This window comes from Seriola dumerili, unplaced genomic scaffold, assembly GCF_002260705.1.
Source record: "Seriola dumerili isolate Sdu_G_001 unplaced genomic scaffold, Sdu_1.0 BDQW01000079.1, whole genome shotgun sequence".
Lineage (NCBI taxonomy): Eukaryota > Metazoa > Chordata > Actinopteri > Carangiformes > Carangidae > Seriola > Seriola dumerili.
This window is the reverse complement of record NW_019174334.1, coordinates 2,845,291-2,860,731: the sequence shown is the minus strand read 5'-3', so window position 1 is coordinate 2,860,731 and position 15,441 is coordinate 2,845,291. Positions and strand designations below refer to the sequence as shown.

Sequence of the window (15,441 nt, the reverse complement as noted above, 5' to 3'; positions counted from 1 at the left end):
CATTTACACTGTAAATGTAATTTTGTGTTCATGTGTTTTTTTTATGCTGCATTGTCAATGTGTAACCTGACAACCTCTGTTAATCAGTATCTGTCAAAACTCAGCCCACGCAAAACACCCTCAACGCAACAGGTAATTCTCCTCATTTTCCATTTGTTGTTCTTTGTCTACGTTCCACACTCTGCTGCTGTAATGACCCAACTTCCCCTCAGGATCAATAAAGTTAATCTCATTTCATCTTAATGCATGGTCTGTTGCTGCCCAAAGATCGAGTAATTACATCTGAGCTTTGGAGGTTTAACCTGACGTCAAACACCGAGGCATCTCCTGAAAACTCGTGTAGAGGCCAAAACACACAATAAGTACTAAAGATGCCCAATATTGGATAAATGTTTTCTGAACTGACAACACCAGTGTTTCAGATTAAAGTCTGTATTACTAACCAGTGTTTGCAGTGTCTGTTTGCTACTCTCGACATATTCCTAAATCACTTTACAGTCTGTGGTAATGAGGAAGAAAAAGGACTTTGCTCATATCTTGTGCAAGTCTTGTGATGCTGCAGATCTGCTTCTGATCGTCACACGAGAGCAGACGCTGACTGACATCTGTGAGGTAACTATTCAGTTTAAAAACTCTTTCTTTCCCCTCATTCACACAGAATATAAATGATGTCTAGTTATTACTTTTGCATTGCTGTTAAATTGTATAACATCTTCCAAATCACTGTACATTGCTATATCTCACTCGTTCCCAGCTCTGCATTATTGATGTTATAACCTTGGATTTCTATGGAGTTAATGGGAAAACGTTTAGCTTTATGAGTAGATAAAATGTTCACTATTGGTGTTGAGGCGATGGGTGGGGTGGGGGGCGATTCATTGCTGGGCTTAAGGAATAAATAGAATATGTCACCCAGAGCCTGCAGATCCAATGTGTTGCAATAACGGAGATAACGTCATCGATTATTCGCCATGTGTTTTTAGGTCATACAGTTATTTGCAAACACTCTGCTCTGCCCGTGACGCGATTTGCCACTTTGCCATGGAATGGAAGAGTAACCTGCGGCGCACCCAGTCACTGAAGAGCGTCGCCTCGTCATGTGACAAGCCCACCTGGACGGAGGCAGGACTGTGGGACAAGAAAGCATCTGTGTCCTTACTAGTCGCAAGGTGAAAAGAAAACATCATCTCTTCCTAAGTGTGTGGCGACAGCTGACCACACTCTCTGCAAGCTTCTACGTGCAGCACTCGAACGCTGGTGGATTATTAATATAACATGGCTGTTGTGTGCATAACAGGTATCAAACTACAGCGGAAGTGAGCGCATCGATTCGATCAACCCCGGTCAAGAATGGTGAAGTGATGCCAAAGCAAGTGTTGAAAGAGGTAAGATATATATATATATATATTTTTTTTTTTTAGCTGTTTGCACAATTCACAAACAAAGCATGTGTGTGTGTGTGTGTGTGTGTGTGTGTGGGGGGGGGGGGTTATCAATGCAGCTGCAGGAAAACATGTTTGTTTTTTGTTTTTCTTCTGTGTATCACTGTGTATCAGATATCACCATCTCTTGTGGAGGTTAAAGAGACTCGTCTGGTGTCTCTGATGAGGAGAAATGACGAGAGGGAAGGGTCTCGAGCCGAAACCGGCTTAAAGCGCAGTAAGTCGATGGGGAGCCTTCACAGCAGCGCCGGCTCCATAGGGGCCCTGAAGGCTCTGTTCGAGTCAAAGGCTAGCGCACAAGACAAGGTGAGGAGCGGCTTCAGAGCTGCAGACTTCACGTCGCCTTACAAGGCGGCAGACTTCAGGCCAGTGATGAATGGGGAGAGCGAGGAGGTGAAGAGGTCTGCAGAGGACCAGACAAAACCTCCAGCTGATGCGCCGGTAAAGGAAACTGATGCAAAAGAGGATCGAGTGACCCGAAAGGTAAATAAAATGACTGGTTTTACCATACAGGACAAATTTTATGGCGAGGTTTAATAAGTGAAGACAGAAATTTGTATTTCTCAACTGATCACAATAGAAAATATTGACTTGGACTCCAGTTTTTACAAATATTACTGATGTAAACAAGCACCAGAAAACATCAGTGACTTGTATTCAACATTCAGTTGTCATCTAGTGCTAATCTGTGTATGAAGGAACCTCCGCGCAAGTCAGTTGATTGACTGATCAATCAAATCCATCATGTATCATTTTACTTCCAAAATCAGAATCAAGGCTGCATTCTGTCACATAGAAAGATACACTGTACGTCTACTCATTGTTTCTCTCTCAAGGTGGTGAATCAGACCCAGAGAGAGAGGAGAAAAACAATAGGGGGTATTGATTTCGAGGAACTTGCAGCCTCTCAAGCCGGTGAGTACAACGTTATTTCCTTCTAGGTCAAAAAAACATTCATCTCGGTTTGTTCTGTGATGACCCGCCAGCCTGATCACATCGTTCCCCTACCTACTGCCCGGTAAAGCTGGGGAAAGAATGAAGGGTTGAAAGTTTAACTGCACATGATAGATGGGCATTTGTAAAGTCAAAGAAGGATCTCGCTGTGGAGCAGTTATCAGTAGAACTGAGATTAAAACTTCATAATGTTTGGTGATGTGACATTAGATGGCAGCCACAGTTAACAATTTCAAAAACCTAACAAAACAAATAATGAAAAGCCCAGTCATATACTACATATGACAATAATAGAAACATCTACAAATGAACTCAACATACACACTTCCAGAACCAGTTGATAAGAGCAAGTGATCATCACCATCATGTCCTCGTCAAGGCCTAAAAAACATTCAGATACTACTGCGAAAGGACACTCTGCATGTATTAACAGACACGCTGGCAGAGTAACACAAACACAACAGAATAAAAAGTTCCACGAGAAACTTTGTCTCTAATTTCCCAGGAAAATTAACTATTTAATTTGGTTCGAATTATACTAATTAGAAGACAGAAGCCATGTTCAACTAGTATATTTCCAATTAATTAATTCAAATTTATATAGTCTGTGTACAGCTGGTAAGCTAAACATGCAAAAATGTAAAAATTACTCCATAGGCAAGCATCCAATTCAGCACATATGAGAAATGTCTAGCTTCCCCCTTTTAAGCCGAATTCAGTGTCTGACAACATTCCCTGGGAAGCCGTCTCTCCCGGATCTGTGACTCAGGTCAAAGCTGTGGACGGTGCGAATGAAAGGGAAGAGATGAAATGGAGATGAATATCAGCACCGTGACTTTGCAAGAAGCCGTGATTGACTCAACCTGGTGCGGGCATAGCAGGCCACTCCAGAGCAGGACGGAAATAGCCGGCACGCTACAAGTCCTGAATAAGTGCAGGAGGGTGAAAGGGGTCAGCTGTCAGATGGGGGAGAGGGAGCGACTGAAAGTGGCAGAGGCTGCGTTACCGGACACAAACCTACAGCAGCGACATCACTTAGACCAAAACACATTCACACACACTTAAAGGGAAATAAGAAGAAAGGCAAGGGCGCAAGGAATTGGAGGCTGCTCATTTTCTGTGAGTACAGATTCTGCATTTTGACCGAATGAGTCCAACTGGAGAATAATCTGTGTGTCAGCTGATTACAAACGTTATCTGCATGTCACATGGCTTGCACATGGTCTAACTTTAAAACTTCCTTTTAAAGCCATAAAGTTGAATAACTACAGTATATATTGACACAGATAATTGCACTTATGACTGATAATTTTCACCGCTATGTGAATGTGGAAATACTAGAGTGTTGACGCTTTCAAAATCACTACAGGCTGATCTAAATGGTTCAGGCAAACTTTCACCAAAGCCTTATCCTAAAGACTTCTTGCTTTATACTCAAATCCCTGTTTCTGGTGTGCCGTGTTTCCCTTTACTGGCAGCTGCCGGTTGAATACTCATTTACTATCTGTGCCTTTATGAGCGATGCTAAGACGTGTTATGTGTTTACTTTTCTATGCTTAGTCAACTGTGGCTGCGGTGACTGTGTCTGTCCTTTTAACTCTCAGTATGTGTGTCAGCGGAGTCAGGTATCTGTGCCGCTCCACACACAAGTGGTACATTTATAACTCGACCACACGGCAGCTGTTAAATATCAGCTTAGAAAGAGTGACTGCAAGTGACTCAAAACTCATAACTGTTAACCCACTTGTTTGGGGACATGGATGGGAACATAGGTGTCACTTGCATGCTATTAAAATGAGTCACTTTAAATTTTGTTGAAATCGCCTTTCTCTCAGTCACACGATGTTGTGGCGGCGCTTTATTTTGACACCTAATGCTAACCAGTAAACAAAGCTGCACTAAATTACAACTACTTTTCTCTTTACTCCAGATGCCATCTGATAAATTCGATGGCACATTTATATCACAGCGTTTACTTGATACCATTGTCAACAAGGATGTCAGATATTCAAAAAAAACTAATTTAACACATTAGAACTGCCGTGTCTGATATCCTTGCAGATGAAAAGAGGAGGTCGATTGCAGACTTCAGAGACAGCTCCTTCGTCCAAACCAAGGAGAAACTGTGTGTCTCGGTCAAAGCTATGTCTGCCCTCTATCTGTCAAAGGCCGCACCTCAGGAGCAAACACGCAGTCTTTTGAGAGCGGTAAACATTTCTCTACTCATTATTCATTCATTAATGGTCTTGGTGTTGTAGAAGAAGTTGTAGAAGTCAGAGTTCATATCAGGAAAACTGTTCTTTAATGTGTAGAATTGTTTGTAACCCTAACCTAATTAGCATTATCTCAGCTATATGATATTTTCACAATCTAGCATGACAAAAAGAGGGGAACTACAAATGTATTTTAGCAGCTACATCTTATGCATTATAATGTTCTGTTATGTTTGTGCATTAAATTATGAGATTGCATTGCAGATATTACAAATGCAGCCACAGTGCAATGCAACACAGTACACCCAATATGGCAACATCTTCCACGTAGTAAATGTTGTAGAATTTATTTTTGACAGTCACATGACAAATCCCACAACATAACACTAAACTATATCATGTAATGATTAGTGAGCAAATTCTGTCAGTCAAGAAGACATTGATTACTAAAGGTTAACTTGAGCTGAAATAATTATTGCTTCCATCCAGGCACAAGATCAGTCATCTGAACCTGAGAAAAGAGTTAAACTAACCAAGGTAAGGTAGAATTTCACCGGACATTTTTGCATGATGGCGTGCGTTGAATTTGCATTGTCGCAATAACATAAACATCTTCTTCATTATCATATTCTCTATATTTTAAGACCCAAAAATATGACTGCTTTTCTTCAAAACAAAGAAACAGATATTGGATGCCATTCACTCTACATATTATATATTTTAATCCATCATTGTGGTTGCATTTGCTGGTTGCTTTGGAGTTCAACTAACCCACTGACACCTGGTGTGTGGAAAGCAAATCAACTGGCATGATTTGGAAGGTAACATATGGCTCTTGTTGCACGTGTGACCACTCTGGAGCATGAATTTCACTGGATAGCTCGTTTCTGTTACAAAGGACTCAATGATGAGAACATTACTTTGTTCTTCTAAGATGGCCGAAGACTCCCAACAAAGGAAAGATGACCTTCCTCCTCCTCGTTTAGCCGGACATCAGTCAGGACCAGAAGACATCTCTGGTGCACATTTGCAACAATCCATGCCTGCCCAGCTTTCCAAAGAAGAGTTATACCAGCAGCGGCAGAAATGTGAGCTGAGAAGACTCCTGAAGCACACCCACCCAGAGCTGAAGATGCTGGATGAAGTTGTGGACGAGGAGCTCGCTGAGGTTTTGAGCTCAGAGACTGGGGTGACAGCTGGTGAAACTGGATACGAGGGAGAGGTCCTCTCAAGATGCTTGATATTTGAGAACTGTGCCTTGAGTAACAAAAATTCTCATTACACCCCCAAGATTCACATGGCAGATGGAGCAGTGGATGGAGGTGATGTCAGTAAAACGTCAGCAGTGTTTGAGGAGCAAGGGCAGAGGCCATGTAATGAAAGCGTTAAAGAATTTGCGGAGGATGACAAAACCCTTGGTTCTAGTCCAGAACCTAACAGAGAGTGTGATGAGGAGATGATAAGAATAGATGTCCATGCTACCAGGAGGGTATTTGAGAGTCAGTCTCTGAAAACATCAAGGTCAAATCCAGATAATAAGTTGCAAGGGAAAGTTTCTATTTGCGGAGATGAGACAGGGTCAGTCCAAAAACGAAAACACGAGTTGGAAATGTGTAGCAAAGAAAGTCTACACAGTGAAAATAAAAGCAACGCATGCACCAAAAGTCTTGGTTTGACAGATCGGCCCCATAAACAAGGTCCATTTGTTCATGTTGTTGGGCAAAGCACTCAAAGTAAGTTTCCTGGCGGGGAAGAGGTTTTTTCTGGTGAAGCAGCCTTTGAGGACAACCCTTCAAGTCTTTCAGGTGCAGAAGAATCAGAGGAAATTATTAAAACAAGTGCAGCTCTTCTCAAAAACAACCCGTTCATCACAACAAACATAGAAAGAGAAAATTCCTGTGTTCATGCATCAATATCCCAGATCCCAGCTAGTCCCAGTGGGGCTGCTGAGGACTGTCTAATAACTAATGTCAAAAACAGAGCCTATCTGTTTGAATCAATGCCATTTGACAAAATTAGGCATCAGAACAAGGATGAAATTGAGACGTTGGTAGAGAACATCAAGGAAACACTGAATACCCTTTATCGTGTTAATGCTGTACATTCAGATGGCTCGATCATCGAAGTGAATGAGACAATGATTGCTAAAAGGGCTAAATTCACACTATCAGAGAGTGGGCCTGAGATCAAATATGATGAGGTGGCTGAAGGCGGTGCACAAAACTTCATAGTCCAGTTGCTACCACGGGCCCACCTAAAGCCTAAGATCACTTACTTAAAGGAGGATAGTAAAGGAATTATGGAGGCCACAGTGGTGAATGTACCTGTGCACCAGCGTCAGTTCACTACCAGCCAAGACACAGAGGTCAAAACCGCCAATGTCGTTCAGCTTGTTGAGGATATTCTCAATCAAGATAACTCTCTGAGGAAAGGAGTGATCATTCAGGAGGATGCCAACAAATGCGCTGAAGTCATTGTTTACTCCCTCTACAACTATTTTGATGAGGAAGATGTGAAAGGTTACAGTGCTCCACAAGGGCATGCTGTGGAGTATGATGAACCAGAAACAGAGAAAACTGATATTACTAAAACAGAAAATCAAGGACTAAGAAAAGGCATTATCGAATCAACCATAAACTGCCTTCTAGAAACGTCTCAAGACCAAACCTGCACAGGATCAACCAGGCCTGAAGTCACAGTAAAAGGGAATGTGAAACTGTTCAGGAGCTGTATTGAAAAGGGAGATCTGGAATATTTGAAAACTCTTCAGGCTGAGCCAACAATGGAAGAAGAAGAAGTCACTCCGAGCCAAACTGTGGCTGAACAAAGCACAAAGCTTGATCAGGAACTGAGAGGAGATCAATCAGAGGAAAGTTCAGAGTGGATACCAGTGGATGTAAAGAAACTGAAAAGCATGTTCTCTGGAGAACAAAGACAAAACCAAGAAAAGCAAAATATTCATAAAAACCGTGCCCAATCTACCACCATTTCTCATGCATTTACAGGTCAAACTGTGCCACTTGGAAAGAGCCAGTCCTCTAAAGAATGCAACGTTGGGGTATTCAACCATGGGCAAAGTAAAAATACCTTTTTGGAGTGTGGGGGCCAAGCACAAGAGAAAGTGTGTAACTTCACAATTGAACCACAAGAGTCTTTTCAACATCTTGAGACACGGGATGATGACAGGGTCCACCAGGCTGAATTAGTTCGGGTGGTAGATGACAATGACGAAATCTCAAACCTCCAAACTGCAATCCACAGCCTCCAACAGGCCACAATCGAGGCCAAATCACTGTATGATTCATCACAAATCAAGAATCAATCTTCCCAGGAACCTGTTGTTTCAGTTACAGCATGTGATGTCAAACACTCAAGAACAGAAGCAGGATCACATCAAGAAAATGAGGACCAAAAAGTGGACTCATGCACTGAGCCAAGGTGGGATCAAGTTCCATCCAACGTCACATCCGGATATAAATCAGACCGCCAATATGCAAATACAGAGACATGCCATGCAGACATTAATTCTAACAAACTGCAAACTACTGAGACATGCATTAAAAAGGATCAAAAAGACATGGATGTGGTCCAGAAACACTGTGAGGCTGTGGTTGATAATTCAGAAACATCACCTGCACAACAAGAGGAAGAGGAAGTTGTTTTTCAGGGTAAACTTCAGGCAGCTTTGGACTCCTTGGGGAGATCCAACATTAATGTCACAAGGGGAGATTTCAAAGCAGCTATGATATATAGAAACTCTTCCAAAAATCCCAAAGAAAGATCACAAAATGTGGATGTGGCAGCTGTTCAAAACCCCATTATTGAGGAGTTTTGTCCTTCGACTGAATCTAAATCAACTCAAGTGCCATTGAGACAAGAGATCTCCAAGGAAGAGGTGACTGCAGCCCTAAATAAACCAGCTACAAGTATTGTACCAGAGAAAAGCAAAAGACCTGTTGGTCCAAAGCCCACCCTCCCACCTAAACCGGAGCATCTGAAAGCAAAACAAAGAGATAATCAATCAACCAACACAAAGAATCCTGAGGCAACCCAAACAAAAAATATAAGACCTGAAATGAAAAAGCAATCCAAAGAAGAAACTGTTGCTCAACCACTGACAACATCAGTGTCGTGTAAGGATGAACATATGAAAGACCTGCCCAAAACGAACAGTGGTGCAGACTCAGGGCCATATTCAGCAGATCATAAAGGTGAAATTATTCAGGTGTCTCAGAAAATTCAAATAAGAGATCAAGTACAAGGCTCAATCGATAACACAGACAAGAATACTTTTAATCGTCCAGAAGAGAAAAATCCCACAGCAAGAGCGGAAAAACCCCTGGAAAAAACCCCTGTCAGCGAGAATATGAATGAAACAGATGAAAGTCATGTAGATTTTCATGAAGCATGCCAGAAATTTGGAGGTAAAAAGGCATTTTCAGTGAAGAATGCCCCTGTAAAGCCAAAGAGAGTAAAAATTGCCCAGCCTGACAACAAAAACCCACAAGATACATCTGGAGATAATAATTCTACTATTTTCACACATGCAGATTCAAAACCGCAACAGACCATAACTGGTCCATCTTACAATGGTGCAAACACCAGTGGACAAACTGCTGACAGCAAAGACAACCACAAGAGAGAAACGATACAAGAAAGCAAAGTTGAGATGAGGGGAAAAAAAGGACGAACCGAGACAGAGGACGAGCGCCGACAGCGGCTGTCAGTTCACATGGATGAGATCATGAGAGGGAACATAACAGCAGCCATGGAAATTTTTGACAACTTGCGAAAACAGGAGGAACTGCAGAGCATTCTCGGTCGAGTTGAGGAAATTGAACAGGACACAAGCGAGGTTGATGTGAGGTCTCTGAGGGGAGTATTTGAGAACGTCCCTGACTGGGTTGTCAGCTCCAACAAAATGAAACAAAAAAAGGTAGAAGTGGAACACAGAGAGGAAAAGTCACATTTGAAGGATCACCCTGAAAGTAAGTCCTCAATGGCACATGTTTTTGGAGATCTTGAGAGAGCCAGTGAGGAAATCATGAATCTAAAAGAGCAGACATTGGCCAGACTTATGGACATAGAGGAAGCCATAAAGAAGGCTCTTTATTCTGTCTCTACATTGAAATCTGACTCAGATATTGTTGGTTTATCATGCCTGTTCAAAGAGTCCTTAGGGGCAGCGCAAGGATCCCCATCCTCTGGTAATATTAGCAAAATTAGCATCGGGTCAAGCAGAACAAAATCACTACAGACACAGGAAAGTGCTACCATAACGGGAAACACAGCTCTCCAAGCTGGGCAAGGTGCAAGCGATGAAGTAGCCTCTGCAAAACAACGAGCAAGTCCCACATCTTCACCTGCCTTCATCTCCATACAGTCAGCTGCTAGAAAGACGGATAAAATAGATGTGGCGCCACCAGAGACCACAATCTGTCCAACATGTCAGCAAAGCCCAAAGACGGAGGAGAAATTCCGGACAACAAAGACCCTGACATGCAACAGCCCTGCTCAAAACAGAAAGAGGGACCCCAGAAAAGGAGGTCAAAAACAATCCACTTGCAGTCCACTTCATCCTCAACGAGAGCTTAGTGTACTTGAGGTGCAGACTGACCGTGATGGAAACAGTATTAAAGGAACCAAAACAGTCACAGAGAACTATGAGCGGACCGATAACTTTGGTAATCGGTTTTACTCATCCAAAACCTCCACTGTTGTCACTACTCAGCCAGAGACAACGACATCATCCACATGTCAGGCAGTGGTCAGCCCGGCTACATGTCAGGTCACAACATACCCAGAAGTTCGGCTGCCGATCAATCAGAAACCTTAGATCATTCACATGTCAGGATGCAGTTGGTCACTGTATAGGGCAATGTTTTTCATATTCTTTATGGCAAAGTTGTCATGTAAATAATTTTATTGGCTAAGATATAAATTACATTGTTTATCATTGCTGGTTTCTTTATTTGTAAGAGGTTGTCATTGATTTGAGATATTATTTATGTTTGAGGATTTTTTTTTCAGCTTATATTCTTAAAAAACGGTTTTTGACTTATAATTGAAATTAAATACACATTTTTGGTTTTAATTCATGTCTTTGTGTTTGTTGTTATTAATGATGATTATTATAAAAAAAAACATCTTTTTGGTTTAATCAAGCTTAAAATCTAACTTTTCTCATCAGTTTCAACCAACTGGTCAAGAGATGTGCTCTGCCTGTCTGAAGCCAGTTTATCCAATGGAAAAAATAACTGCAGACAAATACATTTTTCACAAAAATTGCTTCTGTTGTAAACACTGCAAGAAAAAACTAAGGTGAGATATTACAGCATACTACAGGAAAATCACCTGCAATACATATAAATGATTCTCAATATTCGACTCATTTCTCGTTTGTCCCTTCCACACTGATAAATTTCATATTGGCCTAAATATAAGATAGACCTGTTTGCAATCTGACCTCCCCCCTATGCAACAACTGTGAGAAAAAAAAGATAAAGAAAAGAACAATTATTCCATGTAGGGATGTCATGATGTCAGACCTTTGGGAGTCTGAACCAATACCAATGCAATTCCACAACTCTGAATATCAAATTTGACACCTCAGCAAAAAACAGGAAACAACAGAGGCTGCTGCACACGCGCACATGCACACACCTCAAATGGTGTAAAAATATTCATTTAAAAAGTCAGTAATATATTTTGACACACTGAACGGTAACGGCTGTAGCCTGCTGATGTTGTGAGCCTAAACAAGCTATTGTGAAAGTTTTGTGTGGAGCCTTGCAACAGATGCTGTCTCAATTCACAAACAACCGGAGTAACATGCCAGGACGTGAACATTTTAACACGTGTTGTTAATATAATGTTCATAACTGAAACCCACTCACCATGCATCACTTGCTGCTGCCATCCCACGTGTTGTAGTTAATGTTTACTGTGCCTGTCTTCTCCTTCTCTTTTGAGTTTGATGTCAGACTACACCGCTCGTGGGGGTTATTATACTGCTCTCCACAGTCCTGGAAGAATAGAGAGTACATATGATCATCTATATCACCCTTCTGTACCTACTGCAGACATCATATTGTCAGAATTATAGCACTGCCTTGGTACCGAAACAGGCCTATCGGTTCTCGTTGTCAGATACCAGAGCCTGTTTTCAGTTACAGTTAGTCGTTTACTGAGAAACACTGCGGGTCAGACAACACGTGAACAGTCTACACAACTTGACCGTGCCTTTAGTTTACCTTTACTTCCTTAAAACCCCCAGCCAATCCTAACGCTCGGCACAGTCCCGTTACTACCAAAGCTGTTCTATAAGTTCAGATGCTTCACTCCTACATGCGTCCTTGACATTCGTGACATCCCTAATTCCATATTTAATGCTAACATATTTTTAAATGCGTCATCAAGGTATCATTATAAAATATGGTAAATCAATTAAAGTAAATATGTAACTTTTTTCATTCCTGACCTCACTCTGTTTTTAAGTCCTATATTCAAACACTTTTCCAAGAAAGCTCTCTGAAGCAGGACCTTTGAAACAAACGATGTTTTCTTACTGTTAGCATCTTTGAGACAGCTTAGCACAGCTGGGAGATAACTCCTGTGGGTTAGACCTGACACTTTTGCAGTTGGTTAACTTAAGCAGGTGTGCAACGAGTGGATGGGTAAAACTTGCTAGGCTAGCAACATAGAGCTAAATAATGCAACAACAAGTTATGGACACACTCCATCCATGGAGAGCATCTGCTGTTGTAAAAGAACACAATTACAAGAAATATCATTTTATATTTGGGCCAATAGCTACTACAGACTCAAAATATTTAACTGATTAATTAATTTATTGGTTGATTGATTGATTAAATTCACCAGAAGACATGCTTTTTACAGAGAATTTAACAGATTGAAATAACAGTCCAACTTTCACAAGAGAGATTTTGAGTTGTTAACCACAGGTATAAGCAATGACATCGTTAACTGTTAACTGCTGGAAAAGAGCCATCATTAAAGGTGCTGTATGTAAGTATTTGATATCGCTACATAGCCAATGTTAGCATTAACAGTTGTTTACTTACCAGCCTAGAGGAAACATTGTGAGTTCAGCATCAAACTTAATTCCTGTACTCGCCAAGGGCCGTCTCCCGTGGTTGATAGCAATGCTAATGCTAACTGTTGTTTTGCTTCTATTTCTATCACTATTTTCTTTGCTGCTGAACATGTCTCAGTTTCTTGTCCTATGGACAGCACTACTTCTTCATCCTCTCATGTTATACTGAGGGCAGACCGTTCACTACAGTGCCTCACTATCACCTCTTGAGGTACAAAGTGGTATCACGAGACGAGCCAGGGTTAGCTGGTTATCATGCAAACTTCAGTAGATATCTCTGTATACATACATGTATACATATAAACATCTTTGACATAACATGTCAACAATTTGTTGATAAATTTTGTTAATTTTTGAATGTCTTAAACTAAAATACTTACACGTTGCACCTTTAATTTCATTAGTTCCACCTGTGCTTTTTGTGCTATAATAAGTAAAAAGTAAGTTTGGGTTTAAAGACAATTTGAACTTCAAAGGAACTATAGACAATGCCAAATGAAATTAAATGAAATCTACATGATAAATTTACAAAATTGTAAATCCAATGATCTCTAAATCAATCTCACAGCTACGATAACCACAAAAATACCCTTTCTTCCTCCAATCAAATATGGTTATTAATTTGTACTGTAACTGACATATTGTGTTCATTTGTAGCATGCACAATTATGCACCTTTACATGGGGAATTCTACTGCATATTTCACTACCAACAACTGTTCAGAAGAAAAGGGAATTATGATGAGGGCTTTGGACATGCTCAACACAAGAACCAGTGGCTACTCAGGAATACTGCTGATGTGGTGCATGATGAATCTGAAGCATAAATATACAGTGTAAATGTGAGTACCAGTGGGTGAGGCAAAATTGATTTCCATTATGTATATTTATTGTCACGATCATGAATCATTACGGTGTCTTTTCTCGATTAAAACTGTGTTCTGTTTCTCTCCTCAGCTAATGGGACGGTGACTGTAAGAACATGAAAAATCTTCTTGAAGATGTGTTTGAGGCACCATGTGATGCTACTGCCGTCCAAGTTTTACAGTGTGTTCATTTATGTAATGGTAATGATTAACAATGTGTTGACACATAACTCACAATTTAATTGCAACAATGGCTTAATCATTGTAAGAAACTGTGCAGCGTAAGTATGACAGGTGCTGACACATGTAATTGTCTTCATTCATTCCAATTTGTTAAATGAATTGCTTTTTAGTTTGCATACATTGTACATAATCATTTTTAATGGACATGAAGTAAAATTGAAAACCAGGTTTTTAAATTTTATTCAAGTATAACAAAGATGTAAAATTGAAAATTAAATTGATTTTAACTACACGTACTGTCCCTTGTGCAGGAGGTGTATTTATAGTAATGATTCATCCATCTACTTTTTCCATAATCTGGGTTCAGGAGGATTCACCATCTCACTTGAGTTTGATGTTGTGCTGAAGATTCAGTGTTGCAGGTTTCAACAGCAGTAAACAGAAACTTCCAGCAGCAACGGGGATGATGCCATATATCAGCATATGGTGTAATGGTAGACAGTGAGGATGCACCCGAGCACACATGGAGTTTAGTTTAAAACACATAATGCACTCACCAGATATCTCATGCTAATTTTTAATATTTAACATGGAATTTTAATGTGTGTAAACTATAAAATAGATTATTATGTTTCAATCATTAGTAAGAAAAGAAGGGCATTACTTTAAAAGGGTATAGGCTATAATTTATCAGTATAAATATAGGTTAGGATGTGCTGAAAGAGGCAGTGGGAGCAAATATCCTCACTACAGCTATGACTGTTTCTTGACAGAATTGGATGGAAGTGTCAAAACAACATAGAGACTTGACCATGACAACTGTGTTCATCCTAATGACAACAGTTCATCAGTGTTAGAGAAATATGAAAACCATGCAAATGTAGATGTTGGATGAGAAAGAAGCAAACAACTCTGTAAGGTAGGATTGCAAATCGTCAATCAAACCTACAAAGAGACCAGAGGAGGACGTTTGTCTGTTTTTAGTTCAACTATGTTGTTCTCCAACAGTGAAACAGTCAGGCTTTAAGGAAGGCAATATTGGTTAGTCAGTCCCCCTCTTTGGTCCAGGCTGAAATACTGCATTGATTGCATTGAAATAACCCTAACTTTTCCTCTTGAGCCACAGGAAGGTGAACATTTAAATTTGCCCAATGCTTTGGTTTATGACTTGCAAAACTAATAACATGTTCATAAGTGTTAGCATGCTAACATGGTAAACATTATACCCATTAAACATCAGCATCAGTGTAAATGTGAGCATTTTAGCATGCTAATGTTAGCGTTTAGCTAACTAAGTACAGCCTGACGGAGCCACTAGCATAGCAGTAGACTCTTAGTCTTGCTATTTCTAGTCATTGCATCAACTTCATTAATTTTTCATATTAAACTTTAAGGGCTTATATTCAAAATAAGGCCTTTTTTAAATTTAGCCTCATGTTTTTCTTTTGGATGTAGAGACACCCCTGAAGTCTCATAAAGTCTGTTTAGATCAAGAAAAATAAAATAGCCATTTACCATAAAGTCTCTCACAGAAAATGTACAGCGTGAGCAGATTCGGGAAGGGTTTGTACCTGTCAGAAAATGCCTGTACTGACTGTCTGCTAAACATTCTTCTGATCAAGGACCTAGTGAAGTGCTTTTGCCTGTTCTGTCAGCTGGTGGTGTGTT

At 40.4% G+C, this 15,441-nt stretch overlaps 1 protein-coding gene across 2 annotated transcripts; it reads left to right on the top strand.

Annotated features, from left to right (window-relative positions):
• Positions 1-548: 548 nt before the first annotated feature.
• On the top strand, positions 549-14,305 carry LOC111221066. Of its 2 annotated transcripts, XM_022744390.1 has the most exons (10): positions 549-612; positions 984-1,169; positions 1,298-1,385; positions 1,557-1,925; positions 2,279-2,357; positions 4,458-4,603; positions 5,099-5,146; positions 10,800-10,930; positions 13,383-13,566; positions 13,682-14,305. In XM_022744390.1, exons 2-9 carry the CDS (start codon positions 1,042-1,044, stop codon positions 13,549-13,551), a joined length of 1,158 nt encoding a protein of 385 aa, XP_022600111.1. In that variant the 5' UTR covers positions 549-612; positions 984-1,041; the 3' UTR covers positions 13,552-13,566; positions 13,682-14,305. The 2 variants fall into 2 exon arrangements, with proteins under 2 accessions (XP_022600111.1, XP_022600113.1); XM_022744392.1 differs by lacking the exons at positions 10,800-10,930; positions 13,682-14,305 and having other exon boundaries at positions 13,383-13,560.
• Positions 14,306-15,441: the final 1,136 nt, after the last annotated feature.

Coding starts and splice junctions, on each gene's coding strand:
- LOC111221066 (XM_022744390.1), top strand. CDS start 1,042: ATGGAATGGAAGAGTAACCTGCGGCGCACCCAGTCACTGAAGAGCGTC. Junction 2,358..4,457: donor ACTTGCAGCCTCTCAAGCCG/GTGAGTACAACG, acceptor ATATCCTTGCAG/ATGAAAAGAGGAGGTCGATT. Junction 4,604..5,098: donor CACGCAGTCTTTTGAGAGCG/GTAAACATTTCT, acceptor GCTTCCATCCAG/GCACAAGATCAGTCATCTGA.